Genomic DNA, 24,428 nt, shown 5'->3' with positions numbered 1-24,428 from the left:
CGTCACCAGATGTCGCACTTGCAACAGCTGAGCCTGACGGTCTGTCGCACCTGATCATTCCAATCCAAGGAAAGTATTCACGTCGGTGTGGACATGACGCGTTTCTTTACCACTTTGGGTTCAGGGTTCGAGACGTGTGTCTGGAAGGCAATTTTTTTCATATTCCTTTAGATAGTTATGCATTTTCGTTGTTCATTGAAGTAAGATTTTTTATTTTATTTACCGGTCCCACGGTTGTGCCCAGTACTATATATATATATATATATATATATATATATATATATATATATATATATATATATATAGAGAGAGAGAGAGAGAGAGAGAGAGAGAGAGAGAGAGAGAAAGAGAGAGAGTTTGGAGCAATTTTGGTATCTGATCATGGAAGTTCAATTTTATCCGTAGCATTCCTAGTCCCGGCAGTAGAGTTCACTTTCACTCACGAACTATGGAATTGTTACGTCAGCCCACTAGTTGGGCAAACACTTACGTCAGTATGTTATCTTACTAACTCAAAGTAAAAAGAATTACAATGAATCAGTTACCGAGCCGGTTAATTTACACTACGATGGTTTCTGCTGCAGTTTACTTCTGTTAGCATATAATTTTTATCGTTTTTCTATTCCTCAACTCAAGAGTTCCGTATTTCATAATTATTTTCGCTTTCCAAATCAATCTTGTACGTATACTTGTTTTTCGATATTAAAAGTTCTTTCGCCTCTTACGTAAAGACACCATAATCACTGAATGTATAAAATTACTTCTGAATGTCCCTGAAAGATATTTATAAATTTATTAAAAATATTTAAAACTACACCTAACAAGTACATGGAACTTGAGCTGTAAATACGTATGTCATTATGTGTAAAGTGCTATCGAAATATCTTAATTCAGATATCATTTTGTAGTAGCAGTCAAACACACGTCACAGTGTGGACCTAAAACTACAGCTCAATTAAAGTTAGCAGCTCACTGTAGTCCTTCAGAATTCTGTATAGATTATGCAGCTTTGGTCCTCCAAAATGAGTTTAAAAGTTAGTATGTGAATACACAGATGCGTTATGGAAGTAAACGTTCGGAACTCACAGAAAGAAATAACAAGAGACTTAGAGCTGTAGATACGGACCACTTGAGAGGAGCATGTACAATTTCCCAACTTGAAGGCATAAGACATGAGGAAGTAAGAGAAAGGACGTAAACCCATTATAATATAACGGACAGAACAGGAGCAAGGCAGCTAAGATGGTTAGGACACGTCAAAAGTCTAGATGAAGACAGGTGACTAAAGAAAGCACTATCATAGTAACTTCCTCGAAGGAGAAGAATTGGAAGACGAGGAAAAACGTGGATATGGAGTGTCCAAGAAGGGACAGAAAGAAGAGGAACAGAAGAGAATGAGAAAAATGGTGAGATTTAGGCGTTTGGCGAGAGATGTGGGATGCGGCGACATCTGTAGGACCGCTGAGGAAAGAGAGAGAAGGAAGAGTCAAGAAAAAGAAAAATGACTCAAGACGACTTTTGTTAAAGACCGATTTGTTCAGTTGTTCCCGACCGTTACGGTAACAGCATAGAATCAAGTGCCAATGAACTCTTGTTTAAGTTTCATTGGGACCCTATTTGAGATTACATTAATGCTACGACCAAACGCTTGTGTATAACGTGACGTATATCGCGTTAATTTTTTGTGTGCAGGAATGGATAAAAAAGCCAAACAACAGCGACATTCAAGTAATAGCGTTCGTGACGGGCGTGTGAAAGGCAGCAAAATGCCCGTCAATATACTAATATCAAGTTTCAGCATATGTGGAGACGACGGAAGTCGTTCTACTTCAACCTCGTGCTCATCATAGCAAGTTTCTGAAGAAGAAAGGTTTACAACGGGCACAAACATAGTCTAATATTGAATGAAACCACCTTACCTTGCAACTGTTGGCTGCTTACTTACATCAAATAGTTGCTGAAGTGCAGCCATGTTCAGATTATTGAACAATAGATATTTTCTCTCGTGTCCATGAAGGCGTTATGGTCTTTGAAGATACCACCCACAACTAGAAACAATTTGTGCGCTGCTGTATGTATATCGTCACCTAAGATAGGTCCATACATTTTGCTAGCCACTGTTTTTTCATGTTCCCGATGCAGCCGCTGGAAACTGTTATGATAGTAACCACACCTTTGTAACGCTACTTCATAATCGGACGAAAAATTGCAAATTTGGGGTAAGTTCCTATGGCATCAGACTGCTGAGATCATCGGTTCCTAGGCTTGCACACTACATAATCTAACTTAGAGTAACCTACGCTAAGGACAACACACACACCCATGCCCGAGGGAGGACTCGAACCTCCGACGGGGCGTGCAGCGCGAACCGTGGCAAGGCGCCTCAGATGGCGCGTAATCAAACGAATATAGTGCCAATTTACTCTCATTTAGTAGTTTTCCGCGCCTAACTGGTTTTTAGGATACCAAATTTTGCAAAATTACTCGTACGTTTACTTCAGTGATATTGCAGTCCAAATTATGTTCTCCTCGCGCGAATGGAAGCTCATATTTACCATAAGCTATTGTCCTGGCAGGTATATACGATACGATCTAAAGCAGGGCTGGCCAAGATATTGTCTCGCGGGCAGTGTCCGGGCATAAGTGCCAAAGCGCTCAGTCTCACTTCAAATTGCTGACGAGCTGGATTTAAATGGCAGTGCAGTCGCACTGCATACATAATATTTAGTTTTACATTTTGTATTTCTCAACAACATAGGTCACAACAACAAAAAATTTCAGTATTATTAATTATTTTTGACGTACTAAGGACATAATTTTTATCTCGGACAAACTGTCCGCGTACGGATAGACATTGACCATTTTATAAAGTTTTGTACATATGTTACCAGGTAATCTTGAGTTACTTAATTTCACAATCTAAATAAAGGTCTTTCACTCAAGAATGTTGATCAAAGTATTGTAGCACTTTTACAAGCTTATTAAATGTAAAAAGATTTGTTATTAAAACTGCAGTAACACTGTAGTTCAGAAAGCAACATCGACGTATGCACAGGGCGCTTTCAACTGAAGAGACAGAGGGTCTCAGTATTGTAGAGGACTGCGGTGGTAGATCGCTAGACTGCCTCTTTTCGTGCAGACAGTCATTGGACCTGCAAACGTCCTTCACACCACAAACAAAAAAGCGAATGTTAGACAACGCTGACGGCACGATTCTGTCAAACACTGAGAGTTACGCCGAGGGAAAACTGCCGCGCCGCAAAACAAAAACAAATGTTGCGCTGTTTCGGGTACTTCCGATAAGGACCGAGCAAACCCGAGTGACAGGCCGGGCCTTGGCCAGTCCGAAGCCCACACGTGGTGCACACGTAAAGTTTGGTACGCCGTGACTGGCCCTGATCTAAAGATTATATTAAATTGTTTCAAGTCTACGAAAATGCGTCTACAAGTAGCAACACTCGGAATTGATGTCCAAAGTGTGAACAAACTCGGAAGACACTACCATCAGATTTTTACCAGTAAGCCATTAAGACAACAGAAAAATGGTTCAAATAGTTCAAAAGGCTCTGAGCAATATGGGACTTCACATCCGATGTCATCAATCCCCTAGAACTTATAACTACTGAAATCTAACTAACCTAAGGACATCAGACACATCCATGCCCGAGGCAGGATTCGAACCGGCGACCAGAAAAATGGTCACATAAAACTACAATTTCGTGTGAACAGGATGGCCAGTCATGCGACACTCATCTCATGCCACACTCATCTCATGAACACAAAGTAAAACGGGATAGCAACTGGCATTACGTGTCGTCAGAGATAAGGGGCATATCAGCAGGCCAGTAAGTTCCGTGAGCGATCATATAATTGTCTGAAAAGAACGAGCGGAGAAGAGATTTGCCATTGATTTGGCTGTGGCATTTCAGCTTCTAGAGAGAAGGTTGCTATGATGGTGATATGCGTGTGGCTTTAGGGAAGAAATGCTATTTACAGAGTGATGGGTGAATGCTAGGAAACACTCTGTGACCATAATGTGGGATGATAATCGTTTCTGTATGTTTGTTCAGCTAGCGTCACTGTTGGCTCAGTGTTGGAGCACATCAAAACCTCAAATTTCTTTTACCACTCACAAACCACAATACTTTGCAGTGTGAACGTGAATGGTAAATGTGCTATACTAGGTGGCGATATATGCTGTCTTCGCACTAGTCCCGCTTCGACAAATAATACACCGAAGGCCGCGTGTGTGTTACATGCAGCTTTGCTACAGCAATTGCGCTACGTCATCTGCACTCAACGCCACACTACATAGATCAGAAGAGCTTCCCTAGTTAGCAAGCTAGATGCATACTGATAGGCCGTCGAGACCTTACGTTAATACCCTACCCGGTATCGGTTAGTGGGAAGGAATTGAATACGACACTACTTGCAGAGAGCCACTGAATTGAGTAGATAGTAGAGAAAGGTGGTAGTAATCGCAACACTACATAGTTAAAGATTTAGAAAATAAAACGTAGTGATATATTCTGCAATAAGTTCAGAAAAAATTACTCTTTACGGAGGACAGGTTCCACTGACTTGAAGACATTACCGGAACGACCTATAGAAAAAGCATTGAAATGTAACTACACATGTTTACATAGAGAACACTTAGGAGAGATTATACTGAACCTTGAGAACTACGTTTAGGCAACAGTAAGGGGGATGGCAGACTTCATTAAACCTTACCGCATGGCTGGCTGGCGCTTCGCGATCGCCAGACGACCGAAAGGGCATTCTATGTCGAGCGTCATTATTGGATTGGTCCGAAGTTACCAACGTTTAAATTTTACCGCAGCATGGCGCGGGTTGTGCCTGTAGCCAAGACGCCGTCTTCTTCCAAGAAGGCGTTCCAGAATACCATGCAATTGCGGTGCTCAGGGGTTTCGTTAGCTGATCAGCACCTCACACTCCTGTGCCTACGGTCGAAAACAATGGTTCAGATACCAGCTTGTTCGCTGGCCAAGTGACTAGCCTACTAGGCCATAGATCCGGTTCAGATGGCTCTGTGCACTATGCGACTTCTGAGGTTTTCAGTCGCCTAGAACTTAGAACTAATTAAACCTAACTAACCTAATGATTAGGGAAGGACGGGGAAGGAGGGCGGCCGTGTCCTTTCAAGGGAACCATCTCGGCATTTGTCTTGAGGGATTTAGGGAAATCACGGATAACCTAAATCAGGATGGCCGGAGTTCCAGCAGGTGTGTATCAGCCAGGCTGGGGATGATGCGATTCTGTAACATATCGGCGTACCTCTCACCCGTCACGGTAGCACTTACAAAACCAGAATCACGCATTTCCTCGAAGAAAAAGGCCTGACAACGGTAGATGTGCTAAATCCAACCCATACCATGACTTTCTCGTCGCGCAGTGAAGTTTCCACGACAGTTCTAGGATTTTCGGTAGCCCAAATTCTGCAGTTGTGGGCGTTGACAGACCCTCGGAGCGTGAAATGAGCATCGTCGGTCCACAGCACGCAACCAATCTTCATCTTCCACCATCTTTTGAAACGCCCACACAGCAAAAGCCCTTCGCTTCACTAATTCGCTAGGTAACAGTTCATGATGCCGACGGATTTTGTACGGATATCATTGGAGGGTATGCCTAAGTGCCAACCAAACAGTAGTGTATGGAATGCCGGTGCGACGTGCGACTGCACGAGCACTGCATAGACGAACCCGCTACGGTCTCCATTTCTTCCTGAACTGTCTCATCAGCATTACGCCTTGTGCTCGGTCGGCCACTACGGAGTCTATCGACTAAACAACCCGTGGCTTCGAACTTCGAAATCATTCTCTCCACAGCTGCGTTTGTCAACGGACCTTTACCCGTTCGAATCCCTTTCCTATGGCGATAGGATCGTAACGCTGAACTAGCACATTCCCCATTCTGATAATACAGCTTCACTAAAAGCGCCTTTTCAGGTAACGTCAACATGCTGCGACTGCTGACGCATTTGATTCTCTCTGTTTATTTTTTTTTTTTCCTTTATTGTAATTTTCATTACCTGATACAGGCGGGCTGTCAGCAGCATAGTACGCTGCTCTTCAGCCTTAAGCGGAACAATAACAAGACATATGGGTGATAGAGACACTACAGTAAAAACGGCGGGCAAAAAAAGGAGATTTAAAAAACAATAAACATGAAGCCGTTCACGCTGGACTCGAAAAAACAGGAAACACTTGGTGACATGGCGCACAGAACACGGATGACGGCGACGGCACACGTGAACAGTTGATGAGTGACGGTCACAGAACACTAAACACTAATCGAGGCACACACACAACACACAGATGGCGATGATCTCCGGCGCGCGAATGGATTCTCTCTGTCATTACAGCTCCTTTTATACACGATTGTCATGCGCAGTCACTGACGTTTTGCTGTCCAGCGCCATCTGTCGGACATTTTGTGAACTTTGTTTTTCTTTTGGTTCTAATAAAACCTCACGTCATTCCAAGCATGTGTGTAAATTTTTACCTCTACATTATTCCGCGGTTTATAAAGTTTTCAAATTTATACCGACTTTTTGATCAACCGGTATGTTAAAGACATAAAACCAGATACTTGAAAATGACATAGAAGGTCGAAAACTGGGTTGTGCTGAAATAAACCATAAAGCAGTCAAATGGCGGTGTGTTCCTTTAAAGGAATTAATATTCTTTAACTGCTTCTCGACTGATCCTTCGTTTCCGGCCTTGTGCGGCCGGTCACGCGCTCGTCACGGTACGTGTTGTTCTTTGGAGGATTCGTAACACGATATTTTACACAATCTTAAAGTCTGTATTGTTGAGCGACGGAGCGGAGAATCACAAAGCGTAATTGGAGCGATACTTTGTTGCACCATGTGGTCTCCAGACATTTCTCATGAGGATAATTTCAAAATCGGTCGCTTATTCTGATAAATTTCTTCCAGGCTACTTTATTTGTCGTACTTCAGCATGATTCTGTTCTGCCAACCGATAACTTTCCTCGCAGACTCACAGATAGCAATGTTTCTCGATCTGCAGGGCGCCAATTGCTCATTTGGATTTATTGTTTAAAAATGTGTTTTGAGGTTTTCTGCTGAGATGTTAACTTAGTTTTCCTGCTCGATATTTGACGACAGACCTAGTAGTTTTCTCCAGGTACTGCAAAATGCGTTCTTGAGCTTACGCGTTGTTGATGCTTCATGCAATCGCATACAATTCACATAGAGAGCGATTACACGGGAGCATACGAGACTTTCTTCGATTTCATATGTGGGGAGCTCTGATTGCGCCTCGTGTTGCTTTCACGCGGAATTCAATTATCGACGTTAGAATTAAGTTCTGTGAACCTCCCAATACCTGCCCATAAGTAAGAAAACCAGAGAAGATGCACCTCTGACTGTAGATGGATTCCATTTCAAGACTGTTGACCACTTCAAGTAACTAGGACATCTTTTTGGTAATAACAACAGAACACATACAGAAATAGATGCCCGTTTATGAACAGCAAACAAGACAACCAAAATGGTTCTAAGCACTATCTCAGGTCATCAGTCCCCTAGACTTAGAACTACTTAAACCTAAGCTAAGGACATCACACACATCCACGCCCGAGGCAGGATTCGAACCTGCGACCGTAGCAGCAGCGCGGTTCTGGACTGAAGCGCCTAGAACCGCTCGGCCACAGCGGCCGGCACAAACAAGACACATTTTAGTTTGATCAAAATTCTAAGAAAAAGATCACTTAGCCGTATCTTTAAATCCGCTTATACCAATCGACCATTATACCTGTAATGTTATATGGATGTGAAACATTAATATTAAGAAAGAAAGATGAAGAGAAGCTGTTAATATTCGAAAGAAAAGTACTAAGGAAAATTTTAGGATCTGTGCGACGAAAATAACACTGAATGTAGAATAAGAAGAAATCAAGAATTAAGAGGGCTGTACAAACACCGTAACATCGTCGAAGTGCTCAAGAGGAGAAGGTTGAACTGGGCAGGCCTTATAGCAAGAATGACAGAGAATAGACTACCTGGAATGGCATTCAGCATAACAATTGATGGAACGAGAGGGAGAGGAAGACTTAGAATCAGATGGTGGAATAACATTTGGGAGGACACAACTAGGATGAACAGCAACAGCAACTGGACAAACAGCGCATTGGACAGGCAGAAGTGGAAGAGGCTCATAGAGAAGGCGTATGGTCGATAAGGCCCTTACCACATGTACAGAAGAAGAAGATGAAGAACCTTCTAATTTCGGTTTTTATGCAACACTTTTATCAGTTTTGAGAGCATTTGTTCACCTGAAAAATGTCGAGTTGCGGTATATGTGAATCTGTATGTTCCCTAATAACTGGTTAGCTATGTCTTTTCAAATGCTGGAGGAAGGCAATTTCTTACCTCCTCCAGTAGGGTCATAGATAGTGATGTGGGGTTGAAACCAAACTTATGATTGATGACAACTTTCCACAATGTGATTTTTCACTCTGCGGCGAAGTGTGCGCTGATATGAAACTTCCTGGCAGATTAAAACTGTGTGCCGGGCCGAGACTCGAACTCGGGACCTTTGCCTTTCGCGGGCAAGTGCTCTACCAGCACTTAAGGTTTTGTTCTCTAGACTGAATTCCATTTCAGTTACATGTTTCCTTCCGATAATGTAATATGGCAAATTACCAAGAAAGAAAAAAAGGGCATTGGGAGTCATACAGTATCCCTATTCCTGTTTCTACCTTACACGGGAACAGTACCTGTGCCTTCCCGGCACTGCGCTTGGAGGGTGGTAAGGGAGGGGGTGACCAGTGGCGGCTCGACAGCGCGCGCATGCGCAGTGGGAGGTGGCGGCGCGTGCCGCGAGCTGCTGGTGGCAGAGACGCGCCCTCGCAGGCGGCAGTCGTTGCGCGACATGGGAGCGCGATGGTCGCAGGCACGCAGCGGCCGCCCCTGACAGCCGCCTCCGACTCTGCCTCCGCCCCCGACGCTTCCGCCGCCGGTCGCATGCACCGCCGCCTCCAGCGTGGTCCGCGGCTGCTGCTGGCGCCGCTGCTCGCCGCCGCGTGCCTCATACACGCCGGTGAGTCTGCAGGAACGCCACGGAGGGTGTAAATCGCCGGCTTTCGGCATTTCCCGCCGCTCAGACGATAACACTGAACGCCAGCCATCACATTCCATAAATGCGTGATCTGCTAGTCGCTGGCAACTGATACACCTTCTGTCTTCGGAGTTACCAGTTGAGATCATCTATACGATCGTACTACGAGTAAACCAGTGTTGACCAACCGATGCTGTCTTTCACCTACATACTTACGGCACAGTCAAATTATTTGGAAAGAAGAAGAAAGCAATTTAAATGCTGCCAAGTAGTTATATGCAGTATCAGCTTACTTCACCACTTTCCTACATCCTCCGAAATGTTGCTTAATTCATATTGCTGAAGACACCGTTAACCACACTTCAATTACACACATATCTAATTATACCCACTCCATTGTGTGTGGTGAAGGGTATGCAAACCATCAGGATGATTATCCTCTCTTCCTGGCGTATTAGCGGAGGGTGACCTTGTGCATATGTTAAATTTTCAAATTTTACTGACAATGCAGATAAAAATTGTAGGAAGTAATTTGTTTACTGCTTCTTTCTGAAAAGCATCTTTCTTTCAGCGTCACTCATCTGAGTTGGCTGAGGATTTCGTGAGAATCTCGTTCAAACTAAATAAAGTTTCACCAACAAAAACTTTTGCGGATGCGAATAAAGTCGCTTATGTTCTTCTACGAGGTAGGTAATTGGTGTCATTACGACGCTCGTGCCCATAAAACATTGTACCCTTGTTAATAAACCAAAATACAATAAACAGATTCGCTCTCCTGAGTAAATTCGCTATGTCCACTTCATTTTGAAAAAGTAACGGCCTTATAAGGAAACTTTAATCGTTTTTAAGAACAGCATATCGTCATAACGCTCCTCCACCAATCTTGCACTTTGAAATATTTGGAAAAAGAAAGATAGATATTGGGTGAATTAACGGAGAGAACTACGGCATCGCTAGGGGGACGAAATGCATATACCCTACAGGATCTTGAAAACTGTGTAAATTGATTTTACTCTCCTCTGTGACGATAATAGCGGAGCCACATAATCTTATGTGCATGAAGTTTTCATAGCTGTCCAAAGCCAGACAAAAGTACTTTCTGCAGGTCCACACGAGAGCGAAAGTCACGAAATAGTTGCTGTATGATTGACCTTCCTTTCGTGAGGGACGATGCAACTTCTGCAGAAGTTTAAGGACATTACTAAACTTCAGCGTACTGGGTACCGTGACGACGAACGTAATATACGTTTCATGAAATATACATCTAGAAAGTTTCCTGTAGTTTTTTGCTCCGTGCGGTAACTAGGAAGGAGAATTTCACTGATACCGTGACCACACTGCATTACAACGTCGCTGGATTGTGAGTGTGCCAGAGGACAGTGGTAAGTTCTGAGATGCACATACGCGCACTAGTGAGGAATTATTTAGAAATTTACGATACGTAGTCATTAGTAGGTCTTGACATGTTACTACGGTCAATATTACATAGTTAACGGCTTCCTTATCATGACTAAGTAGTGTTTTCTATAATCAAAGGCATACTCCAGTGAACGCTAACATTTTTATGTTGGTGAAACTGTTTGCGCGTATTTCCACCAATAGAAGGTTAGCCCAAACGCCTTGACAAACAAAGAGAGAGGTTTACTTTGTGGTTAGATTGTTGAAAACCTGTTTCGAGAAAAACAAATTCAAGTATAACAATACAGAATTGATCTAACAGTCGCCAAAACAAATGACATGCAGCGCATTGTAGGCAAAAATTACAATGCCATAAAAGAGAGCTTTTGCTGAGGTTAATTTGCACTTAGTGATGGATTTTAAGGAGAAACGAGAGCGATAGTCTGTTGATTGTTAACAGGATCTAAGGAATAAAACATTCAAGTTCGTTTGTACTGGAGGATACTTTCATTTACAGAAGATCCAATACATTAAGTATTCCGCTGCCTTAATTACTCTTTCCGCTTCGTGCTTGCTGCTATGTTAAATGGAACTCTAGATGGTGTAACTTACATGAGCTGGCCATGTGGCGGTTGCGACGTTTTAGGCAAGCTTCGATGCACCTCTTTTTAGCTGTCATTATGTCTTGATCCTTGTGGAAAACCACAACGTCGATGAGCATTATAACCAATTTAGTGAATAAACACGGCGTGTTTAATACACTGTTCACGGAATTTACCAAATTTTGTGTATCGTTTCTTGCAAAGATTTATAATAATGTTTTAAAGAGGCTCTCCTGGCCAAATATCGCAAAGTAACTTAGGAAAATTGCTTTCCTCCGTTAAACTTCTGATATAAATAGAATGTTGATGCATCAATATTTTCTCAGTGGCAGAAGGATTTCGTAAGGGAGTGGATGTGACCTTGATGAAAGAGGCAGGAATTCATGTCACCATTGTCAAGAAAGACATCAGAATTATTGTTCTTCTAAACGTTGTTGCTAGTCCCTCCATCGAGACTCGTACGGATACTCATATGCTCAGCGAAAGTGGAACATTCAGGAACGATATGGTAGCAGAATTAGTGACATTTTGATGTTCTGACTTGCACTCAGATTTAACACAAACTTTTGTGGATGCGAATGGGAGTCGATTATATTCTTCTGTAATATTGGTAATTGATCACATTATGACGCTCGTACCCATAAAATACTGTATCCTAGTTAATAAACCAAAATACAACAAACAGATTCACTCTCCTGAGTAAAATTTGATTTTCGACGTTAACAGAAACTGATTTAAATCCCAAATTCGTAGTTAAACAATAACTTTGTTGTACACCACAGCATCTACTATATTATGAACTTAGTGTGTAAGATTATTCTCGACAATGCCGACAAAAAGGAAGTTTACTGAGAGACGATTGTAAACCTTTAGGTCTCTGGACGTAGCGATTATTGTGTTAACCTCCAGTCGCCAATTTGAATACAAGAGAACCTCAAATAGCACTGTGAAGAAGGTAAATTGTCAATTTGGCCAGTAAGAATATCCCTTAAGAATTTCTATTGACTTTGACAGTACATTTTCAGAAAAGACATCTGTAAAACGATAATAACACTTCTCCCTGTATTTCATAATGCCGTGGAACAATCCGAGACATTGGAAATGGAGTGATAAAGAAACGCGAATACCAAGCGAAAAGGGGAAGTCACTTTGGTCCTCTAACTATCGAAATTTTTTGGTTCACGTGTATTATCATACTTGGTCCATCATAGTTTATATTACTGGCAGAATCTGAACTTTTACTTCAGTATATACTTCAGTATCCTGTGGCTAGTTTTATATTTAACTGTACAGCGATAACGTCGTGTCACCATACTCAAAAATAAAGCATCGCGGAACACGAATTGGTTTCACGCGTTCACGGGCGCCCTACATGTGATATGGATACGCAGCGCCTCGAAATTGACTAGTAATGTAGAATAAATGCAGACCTTACAATAAAGTAAACAGTCTATGGCAAATATAACGGTTATGACGTTGAGAAAATTCTGCAGGTGGTCGCGAAGAGTAGCCGCATTCTTTGGCCCCAGGCCAAGGTCTCAAACCGTGACGGAACAGCAGCACCACGCTATTGCCGCACCTTCAAGATATGAACATCTTCCAGTAGGATTACATGTGGAGTGGGCATTCAGATCCGCAAAACACAATATTTAACGTTGACGTACAACGCACCCAGCATCACGTGAATATGGTACGGTGTAATGTTTGCCCATATGCGTTCTGGGGATTTTGAATGTCATTCCACTGCTAGCACGGATATCTGGCTCAGACGTCTTACAGATTGAGTACACGTAATTTATAGGCATCTTAACAATCTCCATTTGATATCTGCGATTTTCTTGGCATACGTGAAGCTTTTAAGACATAACTGCAACAGCCTTTCGCTTCTTTGCGAGAGGTGCGACAGCTCAGATGTCGTACTTTATTATTACTTTTTTATTTTTTTATTTGTTTTTAAGGGAAGAGAAGGAATAGCCGCCTCATCATTTCTTAAATTTTGTACCGTACCGTGTATGGACCCTGTCATAATAAATTATACTGCGGCTGTCTCTCGAAATAACTTCCTAGCACGCCGAACTGAAAGTCTGCCGACGATCATCGAACTAGGAGCTATGACATGCAGAAAATCAGCGATTCACCACACTCTGTAATATTTTTAGGGGGGCGATATTCTTCTGTTTTTACTTTCTGGAACCACCTTTTTCCTTTTTGTTTATCCTTACGAAAAACTAGATATTTGTTGTACATAATCATTCTCCACGATATCTTTGTGTCTACTCTTAAATACGCGTAATGGCTTGCAGATGTGTACAATGAGGACGAAATGAGTGTTATATATAAATCTTAATTTTTATATATTCAACGTGGTGATTGGTAGCATACTTTCTCAAATGACTCTGAGCACTATGGGACTCAACATCTGAGGTCGTCAGTCCCCTATAACTTAGAGCTACTTAAACCTAACTAACCTAAGGACATCACACATATCCATGCCCGAGGCAAGATTCGAACCTGCTACCGTAGCGGTAGCACGGTTCCAGACTGAACATGCTTTCTCACTACGAATGTACCTAGCACAGTGTACTCACGCAAATTAACCGAATGTGTTAACTCTCTTTTACACTCTGATTAGATATTTTTCAGCACCTAAAGTATCTCGTACTATTCTGATAACCCTAACTGCCACCTATAGTAATTTAATCGACATCCATAGTAGCAACAGCTATTCACATGTCTGTTATTATTGAATAAACTTATCAAAATAGCGCCAACAGGTCTGTATTTAAGATTCGTTCTTTGCACAAACAATCAATACTACACAAATGCCACGTAACAATCCCTGTTCGACATGGGCAGACACAATGGTGATTCGATAGATCCTCCTACTCTATGTCGAAAACTAAAGATGCAAGCAATGGTCCGAATTGTCTATGGTCGACAAACTGCGGTCATGTTTTGTTACAATGTGCCTCTAATGGCTAACAGCCGAATTCAGAAGTGCCTATTAGCGTTAAGAGCTTCTTATGAGTACAGTTTTCTTAACCAGTAACAAATACAAATACTTACAGAGACAATAATATTTTAAAATATGCTTAATTTTAGTTGAAGTTGGTCACCTTCTCCGTGAGCTTATTAAAGATTATGAATGTGAGAGGAGGAGTGTTTCATTGTTGTCTTCCAATACTGACATTTGAAAGGGGTGCGCGATTTGTACCGATCATCTGCTATATCATAAATTTCAAACGGATGTAACATGGGTTCGTGTATGAGCATTATACAGGTACTCAAACGCGATCTATTTATAGCAAGGAACATAAACTACAGCTGTTGTAATACATCGCAATAAGTAGAAGAAAAGTGACGATCAAAACATTTGTCGGCCGTTGTGGCCGAGCGGTTCTAGGCGCTTCAGTCCGATACCGCGCTGCTGCTGCAGTCGCAGGTTCGAATCCTGCCTCGGGCATGGATGTGTGTGATGTCCTTAAGTTAGTTAGGTGTAAGCAGTTCTAAGTTTAGGGATGACCTCAGATATTGAGTCCCATAGTGGTTAAAATCATTTGAACCATTCAAAACATTTGGTAAATATGTGGAATCATGTGATCATGCATTCAGATATAAGTACAAATACTTTTATTAATAAATTAATCATCTCCTCACACGGAAAACGTAACATTTCATCAGATAATTGCAGCGTCACAAATTTGGAGTCGCTGAGAATGGCATCATTCTGAAACACTAAACTATGGTTGAAATGGCTCTGAGCGGTATGGGACTTAACATCTGAGGTCATCAGTCCCCTAGAACTTAGAACTACTTAAACCTGACTAACTTAAAGACATCACACACATCTATGCCCGAGGCAGAATTCGAACCTGCGACCGTAGCAGTCCCGCGATTCCGGACTGAATCGCCTAGAACCGCTCGGCTTCCACGGCCGGCACTAAACTAGGGATCCAAAGTATTCCGGATGGTGCCAACTTTTAATAATCAGTACTTGGGGACCGGTGGCCACCATATCGCGCCTTAATATATCTAGTCTGATAGGGGTTTATAACACTAATTTATGTAGGTTATTAATACTGAGATCTGAAAAATTAAATATTATCACCTTGAGCCTCTGGCAAAATTCTTTGTTTACAGTTTCGGTTGACTTAGCATCATGAGGTTCATAAAAATATTCACAGCTTTACGTGAGGCGAAATACCGTTCAGACAATGTATTCAGGGGCAACGCCTACTTAAAATATAATAATAAGATCGTACATATGTGGCCCAAGGTGCCGCATTATAAAGTCTGTTTTGTGTCTTGACAAAAACGTTTGATCAACATTGGATTTTATTACCAACCCTGTAGACAGCAGTAACCTTCCGGCGTTCGTAATTTAATAAAGAAAAGCGTCGGAGGCAGAAGCAGTGTGACAGGTAGGGATGCAAATAATTGATACATGTGCCTGTGGCGAAGTAAATAAGGTTCCAGTTGACGTCTGTGTGTTTCGTCAGAGACGGTGTTTGAAGTAAGAGAGCCTCTTCTGAGAGCGAGGCGTGTTTGCGAGCGGCAGCGGCTGTTGACACACCGCGCTGTTGCCGGGGCCTCGCGCCCGGCCCGGAGACGTGGCTGAGCCGGCTCCGCGGCGCCTCCACTCGGCTGCTCGGCTGCTGTTTGCGTGCCGCGGGCCCCCCTGCCGGCCGGCGCTCTTGTAATATCCTGATGCGGGCTGCCTTCCGGTATCTGATACGACGCACGCAACCGCCGCGCGCACAGCGCACAGCACGTTGCGTGGCGATGTTCGCCGCCCGCGCCTCTCCCCTGGAGGACGGCGTTTCAAACGCACTTGCCCCCTGTGTAATGCGATAGTCCGTTCCCGACGGGGCTTGAAACTATTCCGCAAAAAAATCTGGCATGGTCTATTCAGGCTCCGTTAAGGTGGTATGCATTCAACTCTTTAATTTTCGAACTTCGAACTAATTAAAACAACGGAGTAAATGTTGATATACTCTTCATCTGCATCACTGCAAAACACATGTGAAGAGCATGGAGGCGATACAAAGCGTATCTTAGTTCGCTCATTCAAAGCTGGTGGTTGAACGTTTTTGAGTAGGCTTTCGAACGATGGGTGCCTTCTTTCGAGTCTCTATCCATTCTGGTTTTGCAGTAAAAGAAAAAAACCTATGACCTGCGTGCCACCTTCATTTCCACATGTTCAATATCTCCTGTTAATTGAAAAAAAAAAAAAAAAAAAAACTTTTCCCATCACATGGAGGGGATGGCACAGCAACCAGTATATACCATGAAGAAACAAACAATCTCGGTTTTCAGTATTTTAACTGTTATTTATTTACAAATGAGGTGCTTCGCCTGATTCAGGCATCTTGATATTGGCCGAATGTTAGATGGTGTCAGGCACGCGGGACAACGAGCGTATAAAATGTTCCAGCAAATAATTTCGTTTTCACGGTGACAGATTTATGTAGCAAGATTTTAAACATGGCCGAAACAGCAACTTTTGAAATTCTTTATGGTAAATGTTGACAGCCAAAATAGTTGCAGGATAAAGATTTATTAAAATACTTGACCACGGTCTCGCTATATCTAAAGATACCTTTATCAGAAGTAAAATACACTAAAATTACATCCTGCAATGGAGATTAATAAAACAACTGTGCCAAAGGCGTCGTCAGTAGTTAAAACATCATTTCCATTTATTCAACATGAATATGATGAAGGTATATTTAGATATGCCGAAACCGTGGTCAATAATTTTAATAACTCTTTATCCTGCAACTATTTTGGCTGTCATCATTTACCGTGAAGATTTATGTAGGCCTGATCCTATTTTTATTTATTAGACTACATTGTATGCCTCACTAAGGACACTACGTAATGTTCCTGAACATTTGACAAGGGCAACTATGTGCTTTTTTGTTTTGTATGCTCTGTACCCCATGTGCCTAACACCATCTAGTATGAGCCAGTCTGAAGATGCCTGAATGAGGTGAAACGTGTCATTTGTAAATAAATAACAACTACAAGTCTGAAACCAAGACTGTTTGTTTCTTCACCTGTTAATTGTGTCTTGCAAGGGTCCCGCATACTTCAGCAGTTTTCTAACATTACACGCCCATGTGATTAATGTCCTGCGTAGAGTTATTGGATTTACCCACTATCCAGCGAGTGAACCGGTAGCTACCACCTGCACCAAGTACGACTGAGCTTACGTGATAGTTCCATTTCCTTCTTTATTCTCACTAGCGTTTGTCCCTTGCAGTGCGGGAACTACTTCTTGTTGCGTACCATCTGGCTGTGAATCGTGTAAACTTCCTTCTTTGTGTTACACTGTTTTCACTGTTCGTGTTTCTGAGGTGGAATTTGGGTAGCAGCCCCGCATTTGCATAAACGAGCATGGGAAACCATACTTAGGCTAGCCGATGTACCGGCACACCGACGTTAATCCGTCGCGTGGATTCGATCCTGGCTTGCCTCAACTCCCTGTCTCGCAAGCTAGCGCATTGCGTTATAGGAGCAGGTTTATCATTCCATTAAATACACACCCCCTCCCCCCCCCCCCCCCCGATTTTTACACCAACGTGTTTAAGTGGAATGAATTTCAATTGTGACCCATTCATATTTGAGTAATGCGATACTACTGTCTAACATTTGCTGAAGTGCATATGTTTAATTCTTTAGACATAAAGTAAGCTCCCACTCATTACATAACTTTAAATACTATCAAGATCGGCTTGCTTATTTGTCCAGCATTCTTTCACACAGTCACTTCTTTATAGAAAGTTGCATTACCTGCAAAAACTTTGAAGTTTCCATTCTGCATTCCTTGCTAGGTCATTGAAACACAACATCAACAGCAAGGGTCCTAGTACAATCCTCTGGCACACGTCTTAATTAACTTGTGTCCGAAATCCTGTGTACATCTGGCAAGAAATCCTAAATCCTCAAAAACTTCCTTTGACAACTCATATGATCGTACGTTTCATAATAAATTTGTTACTGAGTCAAATCTTTGTTGGAAGTACGTCATCCACCGTATTACCTTCATCGAAGCTACGCATGCTGTTATGTGGTAAACGTGCGAACCAAACTTCGTGTGTTCAATGTTTTCAGAGTGAGACTCAAAATAATTTGTTTCAGAACATCTGTAACGAACGATGTTTAAAGAACGTGACCGGTCGATGGACTGTATTGTGAGCCATTCTGTATCCCCCATCAGCGACCGCCAACCTGTGTGTGATTGTTCTATTGACTGTATAAACTGTTATTATTTAGTAGTGTTTCACTAGAACAGTGTCTATATTCAGATCATATACACTTTATGAGGGGCAGATGGTCATATAGCGAAAGTGCTAAGGTTTCTGGAGGAATCACCCAAATCTGTAGGAGCGTATTCAGGTTAGCAAGATTCATCTGTTTCATTGGAGGAGCTTACCAAGTTTAGTAATATAGAAATTAAGAGAAGTTCTGCAATCCTAGTCATTGATCTATTATTATGTACCTAATCCATTCCATTCTAACAGTAAGCGTTTTTGTTAACTAGAAGCTGAGAGGGCCTTTCACATATGACAAGTCTCCGTTTTCATACTGCGTGATCGTGGCACAAGAAATCAATGGTATGTCTAAGTAATTAATTGTTCACGTCTTTGTTTTTATTTCATGTTCTTGCACGCCCGTTCGACGCCTTATACGTCTTAACATTCTGACTTCATCGCGATACAGGTCACGTTGTGGATCTGACTGAATACTGTAACTCTCTACAATGGCCACGTACCACCGTCAAAGTTCTGTCCATAGCAGAGTATTCAGCGTCGCAAAATGCTATCCGAGGGGTCCGAGTTCGATTCCCGGCTTGGTCGGAGATCTTTTCCGCTCGGGGACTGGTTGTTGTGCTGTTTTCGTCACACGAAACTAGTCCATGTGGCGTCAAATGAAAAGGCTTGCACCAGGCGACAGGTCTGCACAACGGGCGGCCCTCACCACATGACGTTTCATTTCACTGTCAAACCGCACGTTTATGAGCACCACATGTGGTAACCGAGGATTTTAGTGAGCATATCTGTATCTGAAACGGGCTGAACGGTTAATGATCTGTGCCGCAACGGTGCTCGCTCCCAGACCCATATTATTTGCGGGATTTATTCTTACGAGTCCATCATTACAGCTTAAATTCTGCTAGTACAATTCTGATAGAGAAAAGATGAGAGTAGATACATATCATTGCACGTTTGCACAATATCATCCACGTAATCCAGAAGATACTAAAGACCGATAAATGAACAGATATTACATCCCTTTCATGGAATTTGTGCACTTGGGGGAGGGGGGAGGGGGGGAAGCCAAGATCGTCAAACACTGGAAAAGGACCTAATTACACAGAAAAATGTGTATGAACTATGATGGTAATCGGCAACGCGCAGTAGCAAATGAACTTTACAGAGCAATAAGAATGGAATACGAAGACATTAACAGGATTAAAACGTAGATAAAGATGCCGTTATTGTACCCTACTCTTCAACTTCTACGCCGATGAAACAATGACGCAAATAAAAGGGAGATTCAAAACTGGTTCAAATGGCTCTGAGCCCTATGGGACTTATCATCTGAGGTCATCAGTCCTCTAGAGCCTAGAAGTACTTTAACCTAACTAACCTAAGGACATCACACACATCCATGCCCGAGGCAGGATTCGAACCAGCGACCGCAGCGGTCGCGCGGTTCCAGACTGAAGCACCTAGAACCGCTCGGCCACATCGGCCGGTGAGGATTCATTAGTGTAATTTAATACAGGGTGAGATAATATAAACGGCTACATGTGCTGATTACATCGCGTTCTCCGATAAGGTGAGGAGGGAGTACAGGACCTGTCGAATGGAATGGAACGATCGTCTACTGAGCACAGAATACGTATTCAGAATATACCGAAGAAAGACTATCGTAATGAGAGTAGTAGTAATGACATTAGCGATATAGCAGACGAAGTAAAGGAATTGTGCTATCTTGTAAGCAAAATAACGAGCGATGAACGGGCCAAGGAGAACATAAGGAACAGACTAACACAACAATATGGGAATTCCTGCTAAGATAAGTATACTGGTGTCTTAGACTTTAATCTGAGAAATTTCTGAGGAAGTACGTTTGAAGTGCAACATTGTCTGGAAGGGAATCAAGTGAATCATGGTCAGTAGGAAAACCCGAAAAATGTATGTCAGGAACAGAAATATACTGCATACACCCATACTCGATAACTGTAAAATTACGTGATTATGTCTAAACACTTGAAAATAGCAAAAGTAGAAGTCAGCTAATCGTGTGAAATATTTGACTGTTGTCTTAACATATCCAAGGTAAAAAATCAAACTGTCTTTCAATAAATTTGAAGTTGTGCCACGAGATACGAAAAAAAAGCTCAGAGAAAAAATAGAATCTGTGCTTCCGAAATGTGGTTACAGAACAGCGGTTAGAATTACGTGGACAGGCAAGATAAAAAATGAGCAGGTAACTAGCAGAAAAACGGCGGACTACGGGATAAGTGTAAAACAAAATTGTTGGACTGTATTACGACATCAGGGAATAACTTACAAGTACTGTAGGGAGGGAAAAGGTGTGGGGATGGCATACACTGAAATAAATCCAACATATAATTGGAGACGTTATGTGTAAGTTCTCTCGCAAGGAGGAGGCGTCTGACACTGCCAACCGATTCCGATGATATTCGGCAGGTCACTTGTACAGCACCAAAAATAAAATGATCTTACCTATTTTGGTTCATCACCCCCCCCCCACTTCGCTACCCATTGGTTTTGAGAAAACAACCCCTGAAGTTCGTGACACGTAATCGACTAAAAACTGACAGGATCGGAAGGCAATTGAAAATGGAGAATCTTTCATCATCATAAATGTGGTCTTCAAACGCTAATTTTCGGAGAAATCAAGGAATCAACCTATCATAATGTAAATGCTCTTTCACGAAAGCGTCGCTGATGTAGCGACCAAGGCATCTGTCTGGGGAGAAGAAAACATGTAATGAAGATCTGACATAAAGTCACGAAGAAGGCTAGCGAACCTGCTGGTAAATATGCGTAGATCTGTAGTTAAGCTTGCTAGGTCGCATAAAAAGGCATACAGCAGATGAAGAATGACTTTATTGGGCGCAAAGTATGCATGATGCTTTTTGGAATTATTCTCATCTTGAGAAGTCCAAGTGCAAAGGTGACAGAAGAACAAGTGCTTTACCAGTTGTCTACGTAGCACGATTGACAGACTAGTTAACTACAGATTAGTTACCTACAGATCTATGTATATTTATCTACGAAAATGTGTGTTTGTTTCCCAAATGCATTCTGCATTTTTTTATTTGCATTCCTTTCCGAATCGGAATGGCTACGAATAGGAGAATTAACAGGGTAACAAATCAGGAATTGTTGCAAGGAAGGGAAATACAGTCCTCCAACAACTTGGATTTGTAAAGAATTAAATTTTTAATCCTGATAAGCTTACAATGGCTCTGTTGCTCACATCGTTACTTGTCCTCTTGTCCTCACTTTCTTCGAACATCTTCGTTGACGGTGCTTATCGTATAAACATGCGAAGAATATATACTCGCTGCACCAGTGACATGTAATGTATGCAATTTTCACACAGTTACATCGTTACTTCGGAAGATACGGCGGAAAATACACTTGGTTTATGTTTAAAACTACATCTGTATTCGGAAGCTAATTTTAATGCCTACCACTCAGGTGATGACGTTGTTTGAAAAATCTTTGCTAAAAACTGATCACGTATTATGCTTAGAATCGTTGCTGCATCCTTGCAGTTGCACAATTCCCACGGGGTTTCCAGAAACATACTCTTTTGGAACTTCCTTAATACTATTCTGTACCGCCCCTCCCTATGAAGAAGCATCGCGCGATCGCCTCTTTGGATCCCTCGTGACGAATTCACAACAGTATTACTCGGAATTCTTTTCAAATGACATGGCTTAAAACTTTAAGCCTCTACTAATCCTAGTCGTTAGAGAAGTTTGCTTGCCTACATTATTAGTATTCCTTATTGATTACTTAACTAACCGTCATATTCCTACCCTACGATACGGCCAAAGATAAAGAAATGAAAATAAATAAAATAGAAGAAAGAACTGCAGAGTAAATTTGAAAATCGAACAGAGATTGTCCGCTCTCGAGCCGCATATCATGGTCGCTATGCCAGGGTCACTTGGACAGCGTCTACCTTATAGCTACAAGAGATGCACTCCTAACAGTTTCTTTCCTCGATTCCTAGGAAAATACTCGTTTGTGGCCCAAAACATGATGATGAACAATGTTCATTTTTCTATTATCTATAGAGCCTCTCTGTTTTGAGTTAACCGGGCCTCATTAAATGTATGGGTGGCCTTCTAAACCAAGAGGGGTGCTCAACCAAAACTATCTTAGCCTTTCATTTTAGGTTGTACGTATGTAATCTGCCAAATATAAGCCGAATCTGTTCGCCATATCTGAATCATACCCATTGTCAGATTTATAAGTTGGCGGCAAGCACAAAGCGTCAGACATAAAAAAATAAATAAATGAATAAATAAAAAATTACTCTCCTATAACCTGATGAGCATTGCTTGTAGAAGCATCTTGAGTGCGTATTAGACAAAAAGTTTTAAGTAAGGATGTTTCGCAGCAGCGCTTAGTCTGTGGCTGTGTGAAATATTAAGTCTATATTCGAAGGGGTAGTAGGTCTTTGTGACCACAAACCGTAAATTCCACCATGACGAAACTGTCTACGTAGTAAATAAGCTCGCAACGCTGCAGAGCTTACGCACAGTCGGCGCTTGCGCTGTGCGAACACCTAGCGGCGGACGCGGGCACCCCCGCTGGCCCTAGTGCGTATCGTGCTAACCGCACGCCGCCCGCAGACCGTGCTGTGTGCAAGGGTAGGTTTGGCTAGGCTAGACTGTGCTGAGGGTGGTTACAGCGGTGGTGGTCCTGGGCCGCCACACAGTTGATTTCTGCTTGATCGATATCCCGCCACTAAGACCGGCCGCCCGCTGCGCTGTGGCTGCCGTTTACACGGCCTGTGGACGGCTGCCACATGCGTGCGCGCAACTACCTGTTAAGCTGAGACTGCCTGCCCTTTCAACACGGTAAACAGGCTGTCAGGTGAACCATCGGGCGGCTGCCGATGAAGTACTGCATGTAACACACAATACTGCACTGGCTCTTTCACTTACATCTTATACGCTCCAATTTCGAGTAATTGACGTCATTAGCAGGATATTTCTGGACAGGTATCGATCGTTGTGTCAATATTACTGGCCGAATTTTAGCAAGATGATTAAATTGTTAATCTATCTCTTCCTTACTAATTCTCTGGGCTCCTTTCTTGCCAGTTTCCTTTCCTGTTATTTTAGAAGCAAATAACTCTTCCGATGATTAATTGCTTTACGTGTAGTTTACATTAAATTCCTAATTAAGGCAACATAGCTTCAGCCGAAATAATCATATTTCTAACCACCACGAACTGCTGATAAAATAATTCTGCATTTACAGTCGTTTCCGGTGATCTGATCATCTTATGGTATCACAAAATTATTTTCAATTGCAAATTTTTTGCTGTGACGTCAGATGGGCATATAATGAGCTTTATGTGTCGTTGTCTTCAATAGTAAAATACGTTGTACAGACAGCAGTCAAATGTACTGACATTCAATTAATTTGTATACTGCTTTTATCTTCGTAATGAAAAGTGTTTGGCTAAGCTAATTTTAAGCCCAAAATATCATACCCCAGTTTCCCATTCTCGTATTCAGCGGGGTTCGTATGCCACTCATTCCGGTTATTATGACCTCTACGAATGGTGTAAGAGTGTAGCAGCAGAATGATGGTTCACTCTTTCTTGTATATCTGAAGTGAATTCGTGATAGTAACGTCTTTCTTCCAAGGATCACCATTTAAGTTACTCTGTTACACTATCACGTGAGCTGTACCGACGTGCTATGATCCTAACAACGCATCTCTAAATTTGTTCGAGGTCTGTTATCATACCTACTTGACTTGAAGTACTCACGGTGTTCTCCACTATCTTTTCCACTAACGTAGTTCTGCTGCTATCATGTTGTAACTTCCTTAGTCACCAAAAGAGTAGTATTTACACCAGTGTTTCGTAAAAAATTTTAAAAGTAGACAAGTTGTGGCTGAAAGTGCTGCACATGAGGAGGTCGTCGGATACGGAGTGCACTGAACAAGATCGCTTGTATACCGTTCTGACATTCAAGTTAATAGATGTAGGATAGCCTTGTGAAACGTGAATGTGGGCGGCCGGAAGACGA

General features: G+C 42.1%; 1 protein-coding gene across 2 annotated transcripts in view; it reads left to right on the top strand.

The window, feature by feature from the left end:
* Window positions 1–24,428, top strand: part of LOC124795320 — a 485,179-nt gene that overhangs the window by 118,330 nt on the left and 342,421 nt on the right. Inside the window, exon 1 of one of the 2 annotated variants that reach the window (XM_047259292.1) lies at window positions 8,982–9,086. The exons of the other annotated variant lie outside the window; for it this stretch is intronic. Coding sequence (XP_047115248.1) covers window positions 9,011–9,086 — 76 coding nt within the window. The 5' untranslated portion in view covers window positions 8,982–9,010. Of the gene's footprint in view, window positions 1–8,981; window positions 9,087–24,428 lie in introns of those variants that run through there. 2 annotated transcript variants of the gene reach the window in all.

Source organism: Schistocerca piceifrons, chromosome 4, assembly GCF_021461385.2.
Source record: "Schistocerca piceifrons isolate TAMUIC-IGC-003096 chromosome 4, iqSchPice1.1, whole genome shotgun sequence".
NCBI classification, from domain to species: domain Eukaryota; kingdom Metazoa; phylum Arthropoda; class Insecta; order Orthoptera; family Acrididae; genus Schistocerca; species Schistocerca piceifrons.
Note: the sequence above shows the minus strand (reverse complement) of the source record. Positions and strands in the feature narration are given on the sequence as shown.